Below are 24,631 nucleotides of genomic sequence, written 5' to 3' on the forward strand. Positions count from 1 at the left end.
AATAGTCTTTTATTTGAACATTATATTAATTTAAATTTATATATTTATTTAATTAAAAAATAGAAGACTGCTCATAAAATAATATTTTCAAATGTATTTATTAGGATTTTAATAAACAGATCCCAGGCGGCGAGACGAGACAATCTTTATAAAGTAATGGGCCTAAGTACAATGAAAATCGTAAGATGTAAATCGTCAATTTTACTTTATGAAATAAAAAAGAACAATGTTTCTATCCTTTACTCTCATGTAAATCGTATGATTTTTGTCTTATAATTTTCAATGTGTGTTGGCCTATTAATACTTAAAGGAATATCACATTTCTGATTCTACGAAGACTTACAGTTGATAATAATTCTTGTTCTAATATTTACTTTTTATTCCTTAAAATATTTATTTATTATTGTGTTTATAACACTTTAATCACGGAAAACAAAAGGTAAACTTTGAGACATGTTACTTTCTACATTTTCTTCTTTATCTAATTTTTTACGTATGTTCACAACCTCAATCGTTAAATACGGTCGTTTTTGTATTAGATTTTTCAATTCTTTTGTCTCACTAATTACATCCCATTCCTTTAGCAATAGTTTTAGACATTCAGACTTTAAATCCAAGATTGAATATAAATCGGCCACTTCAAGAGTTTTAATAACTGTTTTTAAAGATAGATTTTTGTATAAATTGTTGATGCAGTTGGTCTTCAATTCCTTCAGTTCGTATTTTTCAGCCACGTAAAATAATTCCAGTGCCACTTTATCCAAGTCTTTAATTTCGACATTGTAGATAAAATTCAGCATTTGTTGAAATATTGTCGGCTTTATGTCCTTTATTTGAACAATCGACGTTAGCTCTTCACTCATTTTGCTGTTGAACATCGCAGCGAAGACGGGACTTTGAATGGCGAGTATCGCTTTATGGGCTGTGAATTCCTTATTCGCTACTTTGAACTTAACATCTTTGAAATTTTCATTACCGAGTAAACTTTTCATGTTCTCCATTGCATCTTTACACTTTTTGGGTTTTACAAACGGTTCTTTTTCAACCGTTGTTAGTGAATCAAAAACACTAAGTTCACATTTAACAAGAACATCTTTGGGTATAGTTTTGCCGAACTTTTTACGTATTTCAGATCCACTCGTTGACCAAAAATTAGTTTCCGAAATCACCACGCTCATTGTTACAAAGCATTGAATGAATCGAATTTCCGATTGATTGTCGAAAAATGAAATTTTAGCATTAATACGTGCTTTATTATTTTCGGTGTTTTTTAAACAAATTGAAAATTTATCTTCATTGTTTTCCGTCAATTCTGTAAGTCCCACCTGTAGAAACCATTGGCAATTGGTTGAGCTTTCTGATGGGAATTTCGGTGACTCAATTGTTTTAACGCTCCTGCAAATCAACTCAAAATCTTCTATTGTCCAATTGAGTTCATAATGATGAAACTTTAATTTTGAAGTGTAGCTCTTCGTCCCACTTGTTTTAATAAACGTAGGAATAAACTCCACATCCTCCACATTATCCTTACTCATAATGTTTTCCTAAAAAAAATATATTATTTTAATTAAAAATTATTTTTAATAAATTTTTCACTTCTTTTCAATGAAAATTTACCTCTTGTCAGTAATAGAAATGAAAAGAGTTTATCTATACTCAATATCATATGCAAAAGTTGGTATTTTTTTGAATGAAAAATGAATGAAATAAAAAATTTTATTCTCAAATATACAAGAGAATTTTATTTAATATTAGTTATTACTAAAGTGTAAAATTCAGAAACTTTAAATGTTTCAGTATTATATTTTTGTCTGATTATTATATAGGTATTATACAATACGTTATTTTCAAAGTTTTCAAATAATTTACATAAATAGACTCAGGAGCATAAAATTTACTTACATGTAAAAATAAAAATAGAAATAAAAAAAAAGTAAATAAAAATATATAAATAGAAATACTGCTTTCTTTCAAATTATTTTTAATTTTCTTTTAACTGAACAATCCTCAAACGCCTCAAACTTTATACCGTTTATACCGAAAAAAGCATGAAGAACAGTGACAATGAGCATTGAAGAAAGGAAACTCATAAGCAAAAGGGTTCATTGTAGATGGAGCTGTGGGTGTCTAATTTAATGGCGGTCACTTTTAAAAATGATAATTGTAACTCTGTCCTATTCAGGACGCTTCGGTTTTATTGTTATTTTCGATAAAGAAAAACAAAATATTAATAAAAAATGGTTGATTATGGTATGGTATTATTCTTATGAAGAATTCAATTATTTTCAAAAATAACAAAATTATTCCTGAAAATTCAATTATTTTTAGGCATTTTAATAAAATTCTTTGCAAAATTCAATTATTTTCGCATAAATAATAAAATTCTTCTCAAGAAATCAATTATTTTTTAAAATTTTAATACATTTTTTAGCAACTATTCAATTATTTTCATAAACAATAAAATTCATGGCAGGATTTCTGTTATTTTTAATATAATTTTACAGGAATTGCTCAAAAATTGTAATTATTAAAAAAAATTATTTTTTTAAAATTCTTTAGAAGAATTCAATTATTTACAAAAAATATTAGAATTTTTCACAGGAATTCAATTATTCTCAAATATTTTAATAAAATTGTTCGAAAGAAATCAATTATTTTAGTTACAATTTTAATTAAATTTTATTGAAATGAATAAATTATTCTTTTAAATATTAATAAAATTCTTTCAAAAAATTCAATTATTTATATAAATAATTTTTCGAAAAAATTCAATTATGTCGATAAATAATAAAATTATTCTCAAAAATTTCAATTATTTTTAGGGATTCTAATAAAATTCTTTGCAAAATTCAATTATTTTCACATAAATAACAAAATTCAGCACTATATTTCAATTATTTCTAAAAGTAATAATTTTTTTGGAAATTCAATTATTTTGAATAATTCTAATACAATCGTTCGCAAGAATTCAATTATTTTCATAAATAATAAAAATCTTCTCAGGAATTCAATTATTTACATAAATAATTCTTCGAAAGAAATCAATTATCTCGATAAATAACAAAATTATTCCTGAAAATTCAATTATTTTTAGGGATTTTAATAAAATTCTTTGCAAAATTCAATTATTTTCACATAAATAACAAAATTCATCGCGTAAGAATTCAATTATTTTTAAAAGTAATAAATTTCTTCTCAGAAATGCAATTATTTAAAAAAATTCTAATAAAATCTTTCGCTTGAATTTAATTATTGTCAAAAATTTTAATTGAATTCTTTGTATAAAATTTAATTATTTTTAAAAAACTTTTCGCAATTCAATGATTTTCAATATTTACTATTTTCATAAAATTTCCAAACAGAATTCAATTATTTAAAAAAATTTTGTTGTAAAAATCTTCGTTAGAATTCAATTTTTTTCATGAATAATAAAACTTTCTCTGGAATTCAATTATTTAAATTTGAATTTGCTGAAAATTAGTCGAAAGAAATGATTATTTAAAATTTTCTATAAAATTCTTCACAAGAATTCAATTATTTTTATGAATATTTAAATTCTTTCATGAATAATAAAATTCTTTGTAGGAATAGAATTTTTTATCAGTCTTGTGAAATGTCTAAAACGAGTTTTTTTTTTATCGTCAAGTTTAATTTTTCGATAGCTACTTTTTTACTACTTTTTTACTACTGTTTTACTACTTTTTTTACTACTTTTTTACTACTTTTTTTTTTTTTTTTTTAATTAATTATCGAGTGTGAATATATATAAAAATATTTTTATTCTCAACTTTTTTTTTGTAATATTTATACTTTCACATAATGCACATACGAAAGTTTTTAATTATCAATTGACGATAAAATAAATCTGATCGTATTTTATAAAAACAATAATAATGCTTTTAGCTTTTTTTTCAACTAGCGATAAACTTGTAGGAATAATTTCAAAGTAAATAAAGTTTAAATACTTTGGTATAGAGTAGAAATTTGCAAATAAAATTTTCGATTGCAAATATTAACATATCTTAAGTAGTATTATAATAATATATCTTTTCTTCTTTAAGTCGCACTGAATAGTAAAGATAAATCATCTTCGCTTATTCTGTGTATATTCCTTCAATCATGTGGAAAATTATATTAATGTTGATATTGTCAGTTGTAAATGCTTGCAATGAACTGAAAATAAAATATTCGATTATTTACTCAATCTGTCTTAATTTTTAAAAGAACTTTTTAACATCAGTAGGCTTTGCACTCGTTAGTTATAAAAAAATTTTTTTCATTCATTGAAGAAAAGTAGCAAAAAGAATTATTCTTTTTGCTACTTTTCTTCAATGAATGAAAAAAATTTTTTTATAACTAACGAGTACAAATTATTTGTAGTTTTTAGTAGTAGCAAAATCTACATCAATTTATTTAAAAAAAAAAAAGTAAATAAATTTTAAAAGTCAATCTTACTTGTCATCATGTTTTTTTTTTAAAATCCATCGAAATTCGATTTATTTTCGATCCCGAAATGTTAAGTTCAACATCTGAGTTCCTTCATCCATATGGTTATTTTCAACATTTACTGCATTTGCCATTTTATTAATTTCTTCAACTAAATATGGAAATTCTTGTCCAAATTTAAAAAATTCCTCCGTATCCTTCATTGGCATTAAATCATTATTCAAACGTTTAAAACATTCTTTTTTCAAATTTAAAATTGATTCCTGATTGGCAAACTTTAGTGTATCAAAAATTGTCTCTTGTGACAAATTCTTCTTCAAACTGCCAATGCACATTGATTGTAATTTATTGAGTTGATATTTCTTCGCCGCAATATAAAGAACCATTGATGTTTCTTGTAAATTTTCAACTCTATCAGTGTAAATAAAATTGAGAATATTCTCAAACACTGAAGGTGCAGTGTCTACGACTCTAACAAAGCAATTAAGTTCCTCTTTACCAGTTTCTGATTTCCAGATTTTATTTTTAAATAACGCAGCAAAAGTGGAACTTCGAAGAGATAGAATTGCCTTGTGAGCTGGGAATTTTCTTCTTCCAATGACAAAAATAACGTCCGTGTGATGTTTGTCTCTGTAAAAACCATCCATATCTCCAATCAAATCATCATATTTTGGAAAGGGGTCAACAATTGGTTTTTCAATGACAGTTATTCCCGAATCAAAGACACTAATTTGACAATTTATTGTAATATCCTTGGGTATTAATTTTTGAAAATCGGTGAAAAATTGCGATGCAGTTATACTCCAAATTAATGGACATTTCTTCGTGAGAAAATATGTCTTATTCGGAGTTGTGGGATCTATCACAAGACTTTTAACAAGTTTTGTAGAGGTGAAAAATTTCACGCTAACATTCATGTAATATTCATTATCGTCGACATTTTTCAAGAGAACATTAAAGTTTTCATTATTAATTTCATTTAATTCCGTAGGCTCTAATTGAAGGAACCATTGGCCTTTATTGTTGTTCTTCGAGGGGAATTTTGGCGATTCAATTATTTTTATATTCGCGCAAATAAAATCAAAATTCTCAATATTCCATGTGAGTTCAAAATTATTAAATTTCAATTTCGACGTACAAATCTTTTCATCATCCGCTGAATTAAATATCAAATTATTATTTGTTTTCACTTCAGCCATTATTTTTTTATCTGCAAAAATAAAAGAAATATTAGAAATAGAAAATAAAAACACAAAAGGAATTTAATTTTTATTATAGAAACTTTGTTTTCAAGTTATTTTTCCATTTTTCCGTTTTTCCGCGAAGATGTTAAAATAATATTTTTTCTTCGCAGTTTAGCCAAACTTAAAACTTTTTTTCCGTTTTTCTGAAGATTTATGTTAAAATAATATTTTTCCTTCACACTTTAGCCAAACTTAGGACTATTTTAATTGAATTCTTGCGATAAATTTTTTATTTGTGTAAAAATAATTGAATTTTGCAAAAGAATTTTATTAAAATGCCTCAGAATAATTGAATTTTCAGGAATAATTTTGTTATTTATCGAGATAATTGAATTCTTTCGAAAGAAAAAAAGAACAAAGAATTTTATTAAAATGCCTCAAAATAATTGAATTTTCAAGAATAATTTTGTTATTTATTGAGATAATTGAATACTTTCAAAAAATTATTTATGTAAATAATTGAATTCTTGGGAAGAATTTTATTAAAATCTAAAAGAATAATTGAATTATTTCAAAAAAATTTAATTAAAATTGTATTTAAAATAATTGATTTTTTTGCGAACGATTTTATTAGAATTTTTTAAAATAATTGAATTTCCAAAAAAAAATTTATTTCTTTTAAAAATAATTGAATTCTTACAATGAATTTTGTTATTTTTGAAAATAATAATTGAATCTTGAAAAGAATTTTATTAAAATGCCTCAAAATAATTGAATTTTCAAGAATAATTTTGTTATTTATCGAGATAATTGAATACTTTTAAAAAATTATTTATGTAAATAATTGAATTTCTGTGAAAATTTTTGTTATTTTTGAAAATAATTGAATTATTCTTCAGAAGAATTTTAAAAACATTGTTTTTAAATAATTAATTTTTTTGAAATATATAATAAATATTATGAAAAAAATTTTATTTTAAATAATTGAATTCTTGTGGAAATTTCAAAGTTTTAAAATATAATAATAAATTGAAAATTTTATTTTAATTAGTTTTCAATTTTTTATACAAAAGAATTACAAAAATGAAAATAATTTTTATTAATTATTGTTATTTATCATAAGTTAGTAATTATTTCTAAAATATGAATGGAAGCTATCATCGAGACTTTTATTTGAAATTTACTTCGAAAAATTAATTTATTAAAAAATTTATGTAAATTGTTATGAATTTGAGGTTATGATTAATTATTTATACGACGAAATAATTTAGTTCTCTTAATTAATCCATTATTCTATAAATCGTGTCATAATATCTCTGATGGGCGAATTAATCTAGTTTTTTTTATTTCGCCAGTTTCTCTTAATTAAAAAAAAATGAAATTGAATAATCCTTTGTCTCGATTGTTTGTCAAATTTTCCTTTGTTTATAACTAATATTTTAAAACATATTGAAATACATTTCTGGACACATATTTTAAAACTTTATATTTTTAATTATTTACCCACCAAAAATTGCCTTTCTTTAATTTAAAATTATCGGTCGATTGTAAAAAAACAAGTTTTTATTTTAAAAAAATCCAATAATGAATTTTACACAATTTTACAGTTTCATTTTTTCACGAGAAACCAGAAGACGTTGTTGATTTTGTTGGTTAAATTCGTCAGGGTTGAGAACGTTGAGAAATAAAAAGTCTGATTACGTTTCTATTATGAACTCACCTTAAAAGTTGCCTTGCGTTCCTTGCGTTTTTTCACTTACCCATCGCTGTGTACTTTGGGTCCTTGGGGGAGAAGGGGAAGTGTCGGATTATGGACGTCCTTCTGTATTGCCACCATTGCCACAATTATTACCTTTACACCTACCGAACTCTGGTTAAAATTCTCTGCCTAGCTGACAAATTTTTTTCTTGGAAAGTCCTTCTCGTTCATTCTCGTTTTTTCTTGGAAATTGGAGAGTTCAACAAAATTTAGAAACCGTCTTCTTGGAAGTAAAAAAATCGAATATTCACAAAGGAAAAATGGAAGTAAGTGAATTATATTTTTCCCCCTTTTCGAGTCTTTTACGAAAACTACGAAAATTAATGAAAATATGTGCATTTAATATGGAAAGCATTTTTGTACTATTTCTAATGAGGCAAAGCAAGAGGTTAAAAAAGCATTTTTTCCGAATTTGCCAAAAATCTTTTTTAGTAAAAAAAAATCTCATTTTTTGGAAAAAATTGTTAATTTTTTCTTTTCGTTCAATTTTTTTTTAAAAATATTTTTTGTTTTTGTTTCTTTTCTGGTATTTGTAAATTGATTATAGAAAAAAATCATTGGGCAAAAATTAACCTATATTCGGAATTATTAGTTTCCTATACACATATATACATATTATATACATATATGTATACATAATTATAAGAATCCTTTCAAACAAAGGCATTAAACTCTAATTTATTTTTAGGTTAAATTTCAATCAAGTTTTTTCGTAGATTTATTTTTTTTTACTGGTTTTTAAAGAATTAGAAAATTCTTTCTGTTCTTTAAAATTAAAAATTCCAAATTACAGTTAAAACTATCCACTTTTAAAAATTAAAATTACTTTTTCATTTTTAATTACAAAAATTTCGTTTTAAATACAAAAAATTTCATTTTAAAAGGAAATTTGAATTTTTCGTGAAAAATAGAAAAAAATATTAAATAGGAAATAAGTAAATAAAATAAATGAATATTTTTTTATTTTCTCTATAAATTTTTAGTCATTTAATTGCAGTTATTAGATACCTAAAATTAAACAATTTTTTTTTAAATTTTCGTAAAAATAGAAACTAAAAAATATAAATTCAATATTTTTTCTTTATTTTTTTGCTTATAAAATTGTAATTAATTTTCGTTTGCTACATAAAAGTAAATAAATTTTCGTAAAAAAATCTGAAAAATAAAAATTCGATATTTTTTGTAACTTTTTGGCTTGCGAAGTTTTAATTAATTTTCGGTTGTTAATATTAAATAATTAAATTTTTGTTAAAATAAAAATTTAATATTTTTTATTTGTTTTTTCCTATATAAGATTTTAATTATATTTATTTATATTTTATTATATAATCAAATTTATATTGGAAAAAAAATTTAGAAAAAATTTTAAAAAACATTAACAATTTTATAATTGTTAATGTTTTTAATATTTTTATTAAATTTTTTTTTAATCTAAATATTGGATTTTAAGTTTTAATTTTGATTTTTTCTAAATAAGTATTTCAATAACTTATTTTAAATATTTTTCAATACAAATACAAATAAAGAATACTTCCTCTATGAGGAAGTAATAATTGGAAAGAATTTTGATATTATTTCCAATATAAATTCGTTTACTTTTCCTGGAAAATTCTGATGGTACAGTCAAGAGAAAAAGTCCAACTCTACAGTTTTGTATTTTTTTTTAAATAAAAGAACAATTTTAAATTCAAATACAATATTTAACGAAAGAAGAAAATTAAATTGTTATTTTTTATTTATTAATTATTTTTATTAATACCTGTAACTTTTAAGTAAATAAATTTATTTTTTATTTATTTTTTTTAAACTTTAATTTTTTTAATATTTAATTTATTTTTTAGACAAATTTAAATATTTTAAAAGTTTGATCATAAAATATTTTTTTTATTTTCCTTTATTCGTCCAAAGTAAATTTTTCACCTGAAAAATTTCATTAAAATATTTTTTTCATGTTATTACGTCTTAATTTTATTATTTATTTATTCATTTTGTTTAGAAAATAAAAAATTAAATTTTAACCGTTTAATACTATACAATTTTTAATTTGATATTATTTAGCAAAAATTACAATTTTCGGTTAATAGGAGTTAATTTTTCAAATTTTTGGTTATTTTTCTTTTTTCATAAAACGTTTTTCAACAACTGAATTTTCTATTTTTTATTCAAATACAATTTTTATTTAAAAATTTAAAGTGATGAAAATTAAAAAACTTTCCCCTTTCACCGAATCGAATTTCAAAATTAATTTTTCTTTTAATAATTTAATTTAAAAAAAGAAAAAATCGTGTTTGTTTAATCCAATTGTTTGTTGTATTTAAAATCTTAAAAGTCAGAAAATTCATTGTTTGAAAATTTAACATTTTTTATTTAAATTTTTGTTTTCTGAAAAATTAAAAAAAAGAAATAGAAATAATTCAAGAATCTATAGCTATAGAGAAGCAATTTTAAAAAGCGAAATTTTTTAATCTGATTTGCATTAAAAAATTTAGAAAATATTGTAAATATTTTCTATTTATTTTTATTTATTATTTTTATTTTATTATTTTTATTTTTTTTATTTATTTTTCTTTACTTTCATACTTTTTTAATTTTCAAAATGTCCCTGAAGTTTGCGTCGACGTTTTAAAAATTAAAAAAGTAAATTAAATTGAATTAAACTCTAAATTCAACGACAAATTTTAATTCAATTTTTTGGAATTTTTTTTTTAATTTTTTAAATTACATTTATTACATTTTTAATTAAAATAACAGTTTACTTTTAAATTTTCTTTCAATTTCTAAAAAAAAGGCATTAAAATTTGATAAAAATGTTGAAATTTCATTAAAGAATTTCAAAGTTTTTGAATTTCCTTTTTTAAACTTTTTTTATTTGGATATCTCTTGGGTATTTGATTTTAAAAATTTGGGTAAATTTTTACTAGAATAAGTCGATTTTTTTTAATGGAAAAATATGCAATTTTTGTAATTAGAATATCTAAAAGTATTTTTTATTTAATATTTTAAAAATTTTTTAAAGTTTTTTTTATAATTTTTAATATTTTTCTAACAATGGGGAGTGGGGGGGGGTAAATTTTCACTTGAATAGGTAATGGAAAAATTTGCAATTTTTGGATAATTAGAATATTTAAAAGAATTTTTATTTAATATTTAATCTAGGTATTTTGAAAATTTTTTTTAATTATTTAACATTTTTTTAATAATAAAAGGGGGGGGGGGGGTGAATTTTCACTCGAATAAGTCATTTTTGAAATGAAAAAATATGCAATTTTTGGATAATTAGAATATTCAACAGAATTTTTATTATTTTATATCTATTTTTTAAAAATTTTTGTTTTTTTTTAAATTTTTGTTTTTTTAAATATTTTTTATTTTTCTAATATAAAATTTTGTTTTCAATTTTTTGCAGACAAAAGTGAAATCGAATTTACCACGAAAAGTGAAGTATATTTCAATGTTCGATAGAATCGACAATGAACAATCGTACGTGACAAAATTGAAATTCAGCAATTTCAAACTCAATTGGACAATTGAAAATTTTGAGTTTATCTGCAAAAGTGTAAAATTAATTGAATCGCCAAAATTCCCCGCCGATAATGTGACAAATGCTCAATGGTACATTCAATTGGAGCCGACGGAATTGAAAAATGAGAGTGGAGAAAAATTTCGGATTTCTTTAAAGAACACGGATGGCAATGAGCGTTTTGTGAATGTGAAAATAATATTTTTCAATTCATTCAAAAAAGTTGAGGTCTTTGTGAGTAGTTCATTGCGTTCAGATCGCAATTTATTTTGGGTTATTAATGGCTCGGAATTTTATCATTCATTCGGCGATGTTATACCAAAAAATGTTTTGGTAACATGTGAATTGAGTGTTTTCGATTCTGGCACATCAATAGTTGAAAAGCCACTAATCGATTTTCCCAAATCAAATGATCTTGTCGATAATATTGAGAATTTGTACGATGATAAAAATTTCAAGGACGTCGTTTTTACGGTTGGCAAGAAAAAGTACACTGCACATAAGAATATACTGTCGAGTCGCAGTCCAGTGTTTGCCCAGATGTTTAAGGGGAAGAAGAAGGAGGACCTCACTTCATTGGTGAAAATTTCCGATATTCGACCAGCGGTGTTTGAAAATCTTCTTCGTTTCATTTACACGGATAAAGTGCAAAATTTGAGTAAAATTGCTTTTGATTTGTACGTGGCTGCGCAGAAATATCAACTGGAAAAATTGAAGACAATATGTATTAATAATTTGAATAGTAATCTATCGACGGAGACGGTTTTGAAAGTTTTAAAATTGGCGGACATGAAATCAATTTTAAAATTGAAGAACATTTGCTTGGAGCGATTGAATTCTGATTTGAAAGCAGTTAAGGAGACGACTGAATTTGCCGAATTTGTGGAGAAATATCCGCATTTGTTTGAGGAACTCGAGAAATTTTCAGAATCCATTGATATGGAAGTAGTGGATGAGGATGATAACGAACATGACGATAGTCAGCAAAAATTGGATTTAACATTTCGTGCTTGAGGAAAATTTGCCTTTTTTTCCACTTTGCCACGAATTGGACAATTCATTGTAAGATTATTTTCTTTCATTATTTTTTATTTATTTATTTATTTTTATTACTTTATTATTTTTATTTCTTTATTATTTTTATTACTTTATTATTTTTATTTCTTTATTATTTTTATTTCTTTATTTTTTATTTCATTATTTTTTATTTCAAAAAAGCAAATTTCGAAATTCTGGCTATTGGAGATTTTTACTTCAAAATTTCAGTTTAAATTCAATTTTATTTCTAAATTTCATTTCAGTTTCATAAAAAAATTGAAATTTTTAATGAAAAATAGGTTTATTTTTGAAATAATATTTATAAACTTCAATTTTTTTTCTCCTAAATTTCAATAAATTAAAACTTTTCTTCTTAATTTTATTAAACTAAAATTTTACTGTTAAATTTTTTCCAAAAAATTGCAATTTATGAGTAAAATTTATAAAAAACTTGTTAATTTTTAAAATAATATTTATAAAACAAAAATTTTTCTTCTTTTAAGTTAATAAAATTTTACTGCTAACTTTTATCCAAAAAAATTCAAAATTTATGAATGAAATTTATAAAAAAAATTAAAATTTATAAGAAAAATGGTTTATTTTTAAAATAATATTTATAAACGAAAAATTTTTCTTCTTTCAAGTTACTAAAATTTTAATGTTAAATTTTATTCAAATTTTAATATAAAAAGTATTGAAATTTAGAAAAAACATTGTTTTTTTTAACATAAAAAGTGCAAATTTTTTAAATATACACTTTAAATCTACATTTTTTTCACTTTAAAGAACTAAAATTGTACTTTCATTTTATAACAAAAACCTTGAAATTTTTCTAAAAAATTAAAATTTCATTAAAAAAAAATAAAATTTTAATAAAAAATTCTCTTAGTGTTTACATAATGTTTACAAACTTTTACTATTTTCTTTTTAAGTCACTATAAAATTGTAATTAGAAATTGAAATTAAAAATTTCAAGTTTATTATTCAGTTTTATTTTTACATAAAATATTAAAATTTTATTTTTAAAAAATTGTCCATTTTACAAATTAATTTACAAATTAACAATTTTCCTTTTTTTGGTCACTCAAAATTTGTCTCGTAATTTATAACTATTTTTATTTCAATTTTATAAAAAATATCAAAATTTTATTTAAAAAGAAATTGAAATTTTTTTTTTTGAAAATTTACTTATCTGTTTGAATTGAATTTATAAACAAATTTGGATTTTTTACAATTTACTAAAAGCAGTTCAAATATTATTTTTAAAATAATAAATATTATTTTTAAATATTTATATAAATAAATAAATAATTTTAGCTCAAACAATCAAGAATTTGTTGAAAACTTTGCAAAAATTGAAGTACTTAACAAAACATAATGGGATTAGTTTTTAAATAAAAATAAGTTTTTGAATTCATATTTTTTTTTTTATTAAAATTTACAGTTCTTTTTAAAATTACAAGTAATTTTTAAAGTACCTGAATTATTTTAAACGTAATTCTACAGGATATTTTACTGTATATTATTGTGCCTAATGTAATAATTCTTAAAAATAGCCAGTTTTTAGTTTATTGTTAAAAAAAAGTCAAATATTTTTATTATTAGAAAAATTTTAAAAAACTTAAAATTAAAATCAAAATTTAAAAAAAAAAACCATTTACCCCAAGTACGTTTATTTTTAAATTAATTATAGTTTTTTCCTTCTCGTATATTTTAAAACTTTTTTGAATATTTAAATATAATATATAGAAAACAGTAAAAACTATAGAAAACTTTAAAAATCTAGTAAATTTAAAAAAATCTAAATGACTTGAAAATTTTGCAAAAATTAAAAAAAGAGTTTTAAAAAATTGATAAATTATGTATAAGCAATACGTAAAATTCTAATACGATTTTTGTTTCAGGTTTAATTCGTTCGAAACATTTTTATTTAAATGTTTGCTTATATCAATCGAAAGAAGAGTCTCTCTTAAATTTTAAAAAAATATTTATTGAGACACTTTTGAATTACTTAAGTATTTTCGCAACCAAAAATCGTCTGTGAAGAAGTAACATTACGGATATAAATTCTACAAAAAGTAAGAGTTCCTAGTATTTTCTACGTAGAGCTAAAAGAAAGCAGAGCTGTGAACTACTTTTAAGTAATTAAATTATCTTTTTAATTTTAAGTCCTTAACTCTCTAAGTTACCAAGAAAAAAAAACACTTTAAGTGAAATGTTCTATTTTTATTTTTACGAATATGTTAAATATTCGATAAACGCATGAAAATGTTAGAGAAAAAAATTTTTTTTTGAAGATCTCAAAGACAGTTTTAAAAATGTGAGTTTACAAAATGTGTATTGAATGTGTATCGAACGAGTATCGAACGAAAAAGCATTAAAAGCATGTTTAGTTTATTATCTTTATATTTTTTTTGAAACTATAATTTTATTTTGTATAGGTGAAAAACTTTTAAATACTTCGTAGTGTGTTTGTAATTTGATAAATCAAGAAAAGAAATGTTTACGTTTGAAAAATGTAATAATTATGTGAAAGAAATGATAATATTGAATATTACAAAAATCGATTCGATATTTCTTTTTATTTAAATTATGAAACCCGACAATTAGAGAGCTCGGATTGTGCGACTTTTTCGACTTTTCTAAGGAAATGTGACTTTTTTCGACTTTTTTATGAAAAAATGCGACTAATCGACTTTTTCCAGATTTTTTTTTTAGTAAAATGCTACAGAAATTTAAACAAAACTTTTTAAATTTAAAGAAAAAAGTTTGAGTCAAAAAAATGTTCTGTTACATTTATTTACAAATTTCTTTCAAATTTTTCCGAAAACATCAATAATTTCTTTTTTAAATAAATATTTAATTATTATTTTTCCATAGGAATTAAATGTTTTCAAAAGATTCAAATTCAAACCTTTTTGAAATTAAACAACTTATAAAAAATTGTTATAAAACATGAAGAAATCGATCACTCCGAGTCTTCGACTCGGAGCAATCGATGTCTTCATGTTTTATAATAATTAAAGATGACCGAGTGATAAAATCATAATATTTTATATTATAAGACTTTATAAAAAAAAATTTTTAATTATTTTTTATGAAAATATATGAATTATTGGGAACGAATTTATAAAACATTAAGTAATTGAATTTTGCAGAATAATTTTGATATTTACAAAGATAATTGAAATTTTGAGGAGAATTTAAAACAAAATTGAAAAATAATTTAATTTCTGACAAAAATTTTCTTTCATTTTAAAGATAATTGAATTTTGCAAAGAATTTTAACAGAACTTTTGAAAATAATTAAATTTCCAGGATGAATTTTATTATTTATGAATATAATTAAAATTTTGACGAGAAATTTAAAAAAAAATTAAAAATAATTGAATTTCTAGGATGAATTTTATTATTTATAAAGATAATTGAAATTTTAACAAGAATTTTATTAAAATTTTTGCAAATAATTGAATTTCAGAGAAGAATTTTATTACTCTCAAAAATAATTGAAATTTTGAACAGATTTTTTTAAAAATGTTTAAAAGTAATTGAATTTTGCAAAAGAATTTTGATATTTATAAAAATAATTGAAATTTTGAAAATAATTTAATTTCTGACAAGAATTGTATTACTTTTGAAAATAATTGAATTTCTAGGATGAATTTTATTAAAATTCTTTGCAAATAATTGAATTTCAGAGAAGAATTTTATTATTCACAGAGATAATTGAAAGTTTTAACAGTTTTTTTAAAATGTTTAAAAAAAATTGAATTTTGCAGAAGAATTTTGATATTTATAAAGATAATTGAAATTTTGAGGAGAATTTAAGAAAAAAAAAATTATGAAAATAATTGAATTTCTGTAAAGAATTTTCTTACTTTTGAAGATAATTGAATTTTGCAAAGAATTTCATTAGAACTTTTGAAAATAATTAGATTTTTATGATGAATTTTATTATTTATAAAATTGTTGAATATAATTGAATTTCTGCGAAGAATTTTATTACTTTTGAAAATAATTGAATTTTAGAGAAGAATTTTATTAAAATTTTTTGCAAATAATTGAATTTCAGAGAAGAATTTTATTATTCACAAAGATAATTAAAATTTTGAACAGATTTTTTTTTAAATGTTTAAGAAAAATTGAAAAAAAAATTTGGAAAATAATTGAATTTCTGTAAAGAATTTTCTTACTTTTTGAAGATAATTGAATTTTGCAAAGAATTTTAACAGAACTTTTGAAAATATTTAAATTTCGAGGATGAATTTTATTATTTATAAAATTTTGAATATAATTGAATTTCTGCGAAGAATTTTATTACTTTTGAAAATAATTGAATTTCAGAGAAGAATTTTATTACTCTCAAAAATAATTGAAAATTTGAACAGATTTTTTTAAAAATGTTTAAAAGTAATTGAATTTTTATATTTTTAAAAATAATTGAAATTTTGAAAATAATTTAATTTCTGACAAGAATTTTATTAGTTTTAAAAATAATTGGATTTCTAGGATGAATTTTATTAAAATTCTTTGCAAATAATTGAATTTCAGAGAAGAATTTTATTATTCACAAAGATAATTGAAATTTTGAACAGATTTTTTTTTTAAATGTTTAAAAGAAATGGAATTTTGCAGAAGAATTTTGATATTTATAAAGATAATTGAAATTTTGAGGAGAATTTAAAAAAAAAATTTGGAAAATAATTGAATTTCTGTAAAGAATTTTCTTACTTTTTGAAGATAATTGAATTTTGCAAAGAATTTTAACAGAACTTTTGAAAATATTTAAATTTCGAGGATGAATTTTATTATTTATAAAATTTTGAATATAATTGAATTTCTGCGAAGAATTTTATTACTTTTGAAAATAATTGAATTTTAGAGAAGAATTTTATTAAAATTTTTTTTAATTAATTGAATTTCGCAGATGAATTTTATTATTTATAAAAATAATTGACATTTTAAAGAGAATTTTTTAAAAAAATGTTAATAACACATAATTAAAATTTTGCTATGAATTTTATTAAATTTTTTTGAAATTTTATTCCGGATTGTTTGATATTAATGTATCTTTTGTCGAGAAATGTAATTTTTTTTGACAATTTTGACAATTTTGTGTTTTCTTTTTGTCGTTTTTTTGATTTTTTCTAAGATTTCATGCGACTTTTTCGGAAATTTATGCGACTTTTCGTGACTTTTGTTGTAAATTTATGCGACTAAAGCGACTTTTTTTGAGTCTTAAAGACGATCCGAGCTCTGCTGAATTAATCAATTTACTAAAAATTAGCAAACTTAAAACAATAATTCTGCAATGAATACAATAATTGCAATGACAAATCCAATACCAAGTGTTGTGAATGGCTTGATAGTAAAAGTGTTCTCATTTTTAAAGAACATGGTTACATTTTCTATTGTCTTAAATCGAGCAATTCGAAAGTCATTATGCCACTTGTAAGTTAGACCAGCTTGCAAAAATCTATTCATATGACGTTCGAATTCAAAAACATAGGGAGAATTTAATTCAAGATAAACTGTTTGATGCAAATATTCCACAAAATTGTCCTCTAATTTCTTGATAGTTGAAATTCCATTTTCCTTCAAATCCATTAGAATCAGTTGTTGAGCTGCCACTTTCTCCACATAGCAACAGACCGCTTTGTTCTTGAAAAGGTCATTCAAACAATCTTCCATCACCGTATAATTAGTTGTTCTCTTCATCAACGGAATAGTGTAATTTAATTCCTTTATGTCATACGCACCGTTTAGATTCGTTGCAGTTAGGATCCACTTCTCGTTCCTATCATCCGACCTAATTATGTCTTTGTACTCCGAGAATAATTCCACCGTTGTCAAAATTGAATGTAAACTTGACGAAAATACCAAAAAACTGAAGCAAAGCGTAATTAGGGCAATTCTATCCCGGAGCTTTTCCACATCTTGAGAAACTGACATTCCCAGTAACAATTCCCAAAGATGCAGAAACTTCCAAAAGTTCCTATCGAATTTTAAGAAACGAAAAAGTGACCAGAGGAAAATTATCAAGAGGCAACTGAAAATTGCCAGGTATATCGATTTTTCAAATAAGTACCTAGTGATTTTTTGTTTAGGTAGCAATTGACTGTGGAAATCAGGAGCTACAACTAATGCCCGATTGTCTGATTCATCATCACTGCCCATTGCAACATAGACGTTTAGTGCTACATTACAGGTATGATTTCGTAAACAGTTTATCAAAGCATAGTAATTGCAGAAAAACACAACTTCTGACGAATCACAATCGGGATTTATTTTCACCACACTAAAGTTCATTACTTCGGAAATTGTCTCCAATCTCGCTTGATTATCGTTTCCGTCCCCTAAACTTTTGTCATCGAAAGCTCTTATTTCGTATCCGTTTAAATTCTTCAGCTTGTTGGGAAATAGAACATCTCCTTTGTTGTACTTCATCTTCGTATAAACTCCGGTAAAATTATTAAAGCGGTGAACTATCATCTTTTTGCGAGGAATATTTATTTTTCCTCTCGGCAAATTTCCCTCTTGTTCGATGTCGAGAATTGTCAGATGAAAGATGTTCCTGGACCAAGCAGATCGGAGCAAAGTTTCACGACTATTGCTACTTTCGCCGAGACTTTTGTTTAGGGGAACTATCATCAGACATTTTGGATAAGCATACTTGCCACTTACTTGTTTCATGAAGAGGAGAAACTTTTCTATAGTTTCCGCAGTGTTTTGTAGAATAACCACAAAGAGGGTAGTCTTGTGATAATTTTTCGAGGTTATTTCCCTTTTCAGCTCAATCGGGTCCTGTTGAATGAAATTTATTGTTCGACTTGGAGAAATTCGGATTGCAGTCTGGAAAATTTCTTCTTCAACCATATTTTCTAGGCTATTATCGTCGTGCATTATTATCGTTCGATGGGCCTCAAATTCATGTTCTCGTATCTGTTTAAAAACATCTGCGAAATTTACCGATTCCACATCGACGATTTGTAACGACCACTGAAGAAAGAAGATAATTTTTACTAAACTTGATTTGTGCCTGAACATAGTAGAATTTTTGGAGAGTAGCGCACAATGTTAGTGATACACTGGAAACTAGAATGTCTTTGCGGTAATTTTTACCACATTCGGATGATCAGATATCTAATTTTCCAAATGTTTTTTTTTTACATTTCGCGTACAATTCACTTTGTTTGCAAATGAAATAACGATTCAATTACTTTCAAGTCTTTGACCGATAATAGAATTAACCAATTTGATATTATTTTATACGAAATTGCCGCAAGGGCCACTAAGTAATTTGATTCTAACTGCGTTGGATATATCATTTTTCGATTAACCCAAACGAATCAAATAAAATAACTTATATTATGGAATTGAAAGAACAGAACTTGTTCAAAAATGATTGTTTAACCAATTCAGGCTTCACCGTCTGTCCCCTATTTCCCTAAAAGTCCCCTTTTTTTAATTTTGGCCCCTAAACGTATCCTATTTTGAAAATTTACCCTAAATTTCCCCTATTTTTCTCGTCGCAGGAAATTAATTTTTTTTTTCAATAATTTTTAAGTAATTCTGCAAAAGAATTCAATTATCTTGCTAACCAACAAAATTCTCCCCATAAAATCAATTATTTTAAAGATTTTTAATGAAATTCTTTTCTAAAATTCAATTATTTTGATAAATATCAAAAATTCTTCTCAAGAATTAAATTATTTTCAAAAATTTTACTTAAATTCTTGACGAACTTTCAATTATTTAATAAAACAAAATTTAATAAAATACTTTGCATGAATTCAATTATTTTTTATAAATTTTAATGAATATCTCGTCGAGAATTCAATTATTTTTATTAAATAGCAAAATATTTCGCCAAAAATTCAATTATTTGCAAAAATTTTATTTAAATTTTTGAAAGTATTTTTAAAAGTATTTCACAATTCAATGTTTTTAAATATTTATCAATTTCATAAAATTTATCAACAGATTTAATTATAGAAAAAATCTTGTTGATACAATTCTACGAAAAGATTCAATTATTTTCATAAATAATAAAAATTTCTATTTAGGAATTCACAATTATTTTCATCGTAGAATTTCAAATATTTTTATAATACAATTTTAAATAAATTTCTTGAAAAATGCAATTATTATTGAAAAATTTTATTAAAACTTGAGGAAAGAATTCAAATTTTAAGAAACATTCAATTATTTTCAATAAAAGAATAAAATTCGTTGCAATAATTCAATTATTTTCATAAATAACTTTTACTTCGTCGCAGAAAATCAATTATATTCAAAAATTTTTTAAGTAATTTTGCAAAAGAATTAAATTATCTTGATAAACAACAAAATCGCATAAAATCAATTATTCTAAGGAATTTTATATAATAAAATTCTTTTCCAAAATTTCAATTATTTTGCGATAAATATCAAAATCCATCGCAAGAATATTCAATTCTTTTGGAAAATTAATAAAATTCTTCGAAGAAATTAAAATTAGTTTTACAAATTTTAACGAATATTTCGTCAATAATTCAATTATCATTTATAAATAGCAAATTTTTGTCGACAAAAATTCAATTATTTTCAAAAATTCTAATAAAATTCTTCTTTTCCAAAATTTTAATTATTTTCAAAAGTTTTTCAGAATTCAATGATTTTCAATATTTATTATTTTTATAAAATTTATCAAAAAAATTCAATTATTTAAAAAAAATTTTTGATAAAATTCTACGCAAAAAAATTCAATTATTTTCATAAATTCTAAAATTTTATTTTGGAATTCAATTATTTTCATCGTTGAATTTCAAATATTTTTAATATAATTTTAATCAAATTCCTCGAAAAATACAATAATTCTTAAAAATTTTCTTAAAACTTGACGAAAGAATTGAAATTTAAGAAACCATTTAATTAATAAAAATAAAATAATAAAATTCGTTGCAATAATTCAATTATTTTTTCAAAATTTTTAAGTAATTTTGCAAAAGAGAATTCAATTATTTTGTGAAACAACAAAATTCTCCCCATAAAATCAATTATTTTAAAGGAATTTTAATAAAATTCTTTTTTAAAATTCAATTATTTTTTGACAAATTATCAAAATCCTTCTCAAGAATTAAATTATTGTCAAAAATGTTAATAAACTTCTTGTCAAAATTTTAATTATTTAAAACAAAATTTAATAAAATTCATCACATGAATTCAATTTGTTTTCAAAAAATTATTATTTAAATTAATAATTAAGAATTCAATTATATTTTTAAAAAAAATTTAATAAAATTCTTCAAAGAGTTTTCAATTATTTTCAAAAAAATGGTTATACAATTTTTTAACATAATAAATTTTATTAAAATTTTAACGGTTTGTGCCGATAACTGTAGGTCGCACATAACCTAGAAATTCCAAAGACCATAGCCATAGCGTCATATATTCAAATTGAATTTTAAATATACAGGAAGAATATTATTGATGAAAAATTAAAGAATAGAAAATAAATAAATGATAAATTTTTTTTTTTAAATGTTAAACAAGGTGACGTGGGAATTTTATTATTTTCTAAAATGTGTTATGTTAATTCTGTTTATACACTATAAAAGTTAATTTATATACAGCGCAAAAATTTATAGATATATCATTTAAATTCGTGTAAAATAAAAAAATTAAATATAACCCAACTTATGTTTTAACAAAGATTATTAAATTATAATTAATCTTTTGTTTAATTACCGAAGTTTTATTAAATAATTTCGTACATAGAAATTAATGTCGCAATTTTACGGATCCTTCATTTTAATGATTCTCATATCAATTTCGAACAAATAGACATATAAGTCTTGAAATTTTTTTATATTAGGTAAATATTTTATTATGACAATGCCACTTTCAATATAATAACTATTATATTCACAAGATTACTTATGATAATAATAAATTACCATTAATACGTATATTGCCACAAGTGTTCATAAAATACACAAAAAAAATACCTTCTACAATTTTAAAAATATGTTTAGAAAATTTAATTGATTTTTATTCTTTGAAATTTGCGTATAAAATATCCAATAAGTGGAAAATTATTTCAGTCTTGAAGAAGAACTTGGAGTTTATAGCATTAAAAAAATAGTCATATAATGAAATTGTTTGTTACGATTTTGGGAGGCTTTCTTCTCTGCCTTCCTTTTATTACCTCAGGACGTAAGTGTTTTTTTCTTTCTTGATTCAATAAATAATGTTTTTTTTTAAATTTATATAAACTCAGGTGTGCTATTTTAAATTAAGTTATATAACAGATTTATAACGGATTATAACACTTTTTTTTTTTTTTTTGAAATTTATAGAAAAAGCTTGCTTGGAGGGAAGTTGTGTGCCATGGTCCGAGTGCAAATCATTAACTGAATTAATGAAAAAGGCTAAAAGACAAAATAAATACACAGTTGCAGAAAAGAAATTCAAAAAATTACTATGTGATTATAATCTACGTGAGGACAGAGCATATTTCTGTTGTGCTGATAAGGTACCTACGGCGGTGTTTCAAAATTTCCTTGGAAGTATAGAATTACATGGCTCGGATTGTACGACTTTTTCGACTTTTCTCGACTATTCTAAGGAAATGTGACTTTTTTCGACTTTTTTTGTGAAAAAATGCGACTAATCGACTTTTTCGAGATTTTTTTTTAGTAAAATGCGACAGAAATTTAAAAAAATTTTTTAAATTTAAAGAAAAAAGTTTGAGTCAAAAAAATGTTCTGTTACTTTTTTTCGACTTTTTCGGAAATTTATGCGACTTTTCGTGACTTTTGTTGTAAATTTATGCGACTAAAGCGACTTTTTTAGAGTCTTAAAGACGATCCGAGCCCTGCGGAATTATCATAAACTAACATATTGATCTTTCCGAAAATTGAATAATTGAATAATTTTTTTTTAATTTAAATTTTTTTTTACGGTCCTTACTTGCTCATGCGCTCTAATTTCTATAAGTCAATTCCATTTCGCGTGCTTGACTTTGCGGTGATCCACTCTCGCAATCTTGTATTTAATAGGCAATTTTTTTTGTTCAGTAAATAATAATAATAATAATAAAAATATAATTTTTGCTTAAATTTACAGGAGGAAGATAAAAACAAAAACTATTACAATTCTCTCAAAAATCATCGAAATCGAGACTTGTTTGGCCCAGAAAAAGTCGCTTGTGGAAATTACAATTACAATCCCGGCAGTTATAATTCAAATTTTAATAATGCTTCTCTATTCGAAATTTCATGGTCAGCTGTAATTAAGTATAATGGCAAAATTATTTCATCTGGCACTTTAATTAATTCTCGATATGTCCTTACAAATGCACGATACGCTAAATATTTGGCAAATGGTGAATACAATTTTTTCTATAATTATTTACATAGAATCTTGTATGAATATTCATCTTTAAAAATTATTATTTATTCTCACATTATTATATTGTAATGTTAAGATAATTTATAAAATTTTATTATTTTAGGAATGCGAAATGTCGAAATTGTATTAGGAGATTATGATCTTAGCAAGTATCGTGATTGTGTAACGTTTAAAAATGGAAGAACTGAATGTTCCACTGCTAAATCTGTAGGTGTTGTAGGTGTTTACCCACATCCGTATTTTAACGAAAAAGATTTGACAAATAACATTGCTTTAATAAGATTGAACGAGGAAATTGAATCAACGGTGAACATTGAACCAATTTGTCTTCCATTCAATGAAGAAGTTCCTTTACTCCCTATTGAGGTAATTATAAATCTTTCAATTTTCTAAAAGATTTGAAAAGAGTATCACTATGATACCCACGTAAGGATACATTTTAACAATTTTTTAAATATTTTCAATTTTAAGAAAAAATTTAATTTAAATTTGAAAATAATTTTTTTTGCAGTATGATGTTTATGGACATGGAATATCTCTAAGAAGTGGTAGTGAAAGTAATATTACACTAAGGAACACTGTTAAGTTTATGGATAATTACGAATGTGCATTAGAGTACAAAAAGGGAAATCAGAAAATAAAAATTGATGACAATGTGGTCTGTGTAAAACCGAAGAAATTGCCACCTGTTTGCGTAACCGATGATGGAGGAGCTTTGTCTCAAACAGTTGGGGTTCAATATCAAGTGGGTGTTTCTAGCTTCGCTGATGGTGTATGCTCTTTAAAGTTACCATTCGTCTTCACGAGAATTGACCATTACTTAAAATGGATTTTGGACACAGTCAGGAAATAAAATATTGTATTCAAAATATTTTTAAAAAAAACTGTTTTTCATTAATGAAAATTCTAATATAAAAAAAAACTGTTTTTCATTAATGAAAATTATAATAAAAAAAACTGTTTTTCATTAATGAAAATTATAATAATAAAAAAAAAATTAATGAAAAATAGTTTTCATTAATGAATGTTGTTTTTCATTAATGAAAATTGTAATATACATTAAAAATTTTAAATAAAGATGTTCAGTTCAAATATCAGGCAGGTACTGATAGCTTTGAATATAAATTTCGATAAATTTTATCTCTATTCTATACATGCGCATATTAAAATTTAAATTACACGTGTTTTAATGTTGTACAACATATACATATGTCTTTATTGTAACAAAATATAGTTTACTTTTCTAATATTAAAACGTTTCTACAGAATTTTATTAATTTTGTATTCCCA

The 24,631-nt window shown here is 22.9% G+C and overlaps 4 protein-coding genes across 4 annotated transcripts; 2 read left to right on the forward strand and 2 right to left on the reverse strand.

The window, feature by feature from the left end:
* Nucleotides 1-79: 79 nt before the first annotated feature.
* On the reverse strand, nt 80-2,045 carry LOC122509602 (speckle-type POZ protein-like). The gene is made up of 2 exons (XM_043623785.1): nt 1,902-2,045; nt 80-1,543 (listed from the first exon to the last, which is right to left on the reverse strand). Exon 2 carries the CDS (start codon nt 1,533-1,535, stop codon nt 420-422), a length of 1,116 nt encoding a protein of 371 aa, XP_043479720.1. The 5' UTR covers nt 1,536-1,543; nt 1,902-2,045; the 3' UTR covers nt 80-419.
* A 1,711-nt stretch (nt 2,046-3,756) lies between these two features.
* On the reverse strand, nt 3,757-7,276 carry LOC122509606 (speckle-type POZ protein-like). Its single transcript, XM_043623790.1, has 3 exons — nt 7,138-7,276; nt 4,456-5,656; nt 3,757-4,173 (listed from the first exon to the last, which is right to left on the reverse strand). The coding sequence occupies exon 2, from the start codon at nt 5,643-5,645 to the stop codon at nt 4,497-4,499; it is 1,149 nt and encodes a 382-aa protein (XP_043479725.1). The 5' UTR covers nt 5,646-5,656; nt 7,138-7,276; the 3' UTR covers nt 3,757-4,173; nt 4,456-4,496.
* A 223-nt stretch (nt 7,277-7,499) lies between these two features.
* On the forward strand, nt 7,500-14,514 carry LOC122509656 (speckle-type POZ protein-like). Its single transcript, XM_043623862.1, has 3 exons — nt 7,500-7,655; nt 10,796-11,971; nt 13,852-14,514. Exons 1-2 carry the CDS (start codon nt 7,650-7,652, stop codon nt 11,921-11,923), a joined length of 1,134 nt encoding a protein of 377 aa, XP_043479797.1. The 5' UTR covers nt 7,500-7,649; the 3' UTR covers nt 11,924-11,971; nt 13,852-14,514.
* Nucleotides 14,515-21,984: 7,470 nt separating this feature from the next.
* Nucleotides 21,985-24,596, forward strand: LOC122509644 (serine protease grass-like). Its single transcript, XM_043623845.1, has 5 exons — nt 21,985-22,144; nt 22,288-22,463; nt 23,057-23,315; nt 23,445-23,707; nt 23,853-24,596. The coding sequence occupies exons 1-5, from the start codon at nt 22,081-22,083 to the stop codon at nt 24,192-24,194; spliced, it is 1,104 nt and encodes a 367-aa protein (XP_043479780.1). The 5' UTR covers nt 21,985-22,080; the 3' UTR covers nt 24,195-24,596.
* Nucleotides 24,597-24,631: the final 35 nt, after the last annotated feature.

The sequence above is a fragment of the Leptopilina heterotoma genome, unplaced genomic scaffold (genome assembly GCF_015476425.1).
Source record: "Leptopilina heterotoma isolate Lh14 unplaced genomic scaffold, ASM1547642v1 Lhet_61, whole genome shotgun sequence".
In the NCBI taxonomy this organism is placed as follows: domain Eukaryota; kingdom Metazoa; phylum Arthropoda; class Insecta; order Hymenoptera; family Figitidae; genus Leptopilina; species Leptopilina heterotoma.

Coding starts and splice junctions, on each gene's coding strand:
- LOC122509602 (XM_043623785.1), bottom strand. CDS start 1,535: ATGAGTAAGGATAATGTGGAGGATGTGGAGTTTATTCCTACGTTTATT.
- LOC122509606 (XM_043623790.1), bottom strand. CDS start 5,645: ATGGCTGAAGTGAAAACAAATAATAATTTGATATTTAATTCAGCGGAT.
- LOC122509644 (XM_043623845.1), top strand. CDS start 22,081: ATGAAATTGTTTGTTACGATTTTGGGAGGCTTTCTTCTCTGCCTTCCT. Junction 22,464..23,056: donor ATTTCTGTTGTGCTGATAAG/GTACCTACGGCG, acceptor TTAAATTTACAG/GAGGAAGATAAAAACAAAAA. Junction 23,316..23,444: donor CGCTAAATATTTGGCAAATG/GTGAATACAATT, acceptor TTATTATTTTAG/GAATGCGAAATGTCGAAATT.